The following is a 570-nucleotide window of genomic DNA, read 5'->3' as shown; positions in this document are numbered from 1 at the left end:
ATATATATATATATATATATATATATATATATATATATATATATATATATATATATATATATATATGATTCATATGCTGTACTTTCAGCGTACTACCTTCTGTATATGTGTGTTTGCACATCTTAACGGACATCTGTTTGAGCATAAATTTATCTGTGCGTGTTTATGACGGGGACTGTACATGGAGGCTACTCTAAACCCTAGTGTCTTTGTTGTTTTCTGTCTGCTTTCGCCTCAGACATCTCACGAACCAGTCTTGGGGGGAGCCATTTTACACAATCATGTTTTCAGCTGACGCGCCACTGAGCATTCGCGTATGTCTCGACTCTCCTCTCCTCTTCCCCTTGACTAGTGCTTTCCTGTTACACACTCACGAGTCACCTGGTGAATTGCGAATGTTACTGTTGAAGTTGTTATGTTTGCTAGCAATGACTCTCACGACAGTTCGCGTACAGCGTGGGTTGCGATCTCCTGTACTCAAATGGTGCTGTTGTTTTCGTCGATATTCCTTCTGTAGCTGGTACTAACAGGGCTACAGGTGCACGTGGCGGCGGGGTGCTTATGCACATA

General features: G+C 41.6%; 1 protein-coding gene across 1 annotated transcript in view; it reads left to right on the top strand.

Annotated features, from left to right (window-relative positions):
* The window catches only part of EMH_0023340 (heat shock protein 90, putative), a gene marked incomplete at both ends in the record, with an annotated part of 6,581 nt that overhangs the window by 2,403 nt on the left and 3,608 nt on the right, over positions 1-570 (top strand). The window contains one exon of the mRNA XM_013502118.1: positions 239-314. Within this exon, the coding sequence (XP_013357572.1) occupies positions 239-314 (76 nt within the window). The remainder of the gene's footprint in view (positions 1-238; positions 315-570) is intronic.

This window comes from Eimeria mitis, genomic scaffold (genome assembly GCF_000499745.2).
Source record: "Eimeria mitis Houghton genomic scaffold, Emh_scaff833, whole genome shotgun sequence".
NCBI classification, from domain to species: Eukaryota; Apicomplexa; class Conoidasida; order Eucoccidiorida; family Eimeriidae; genus Eimeria; species Eimeria mitis.
The sequence above is the reverse complement of the archived record's forward strand: the minus strand, read 5'-3'. Positions and strand labels throughout refer to the sequence as shown.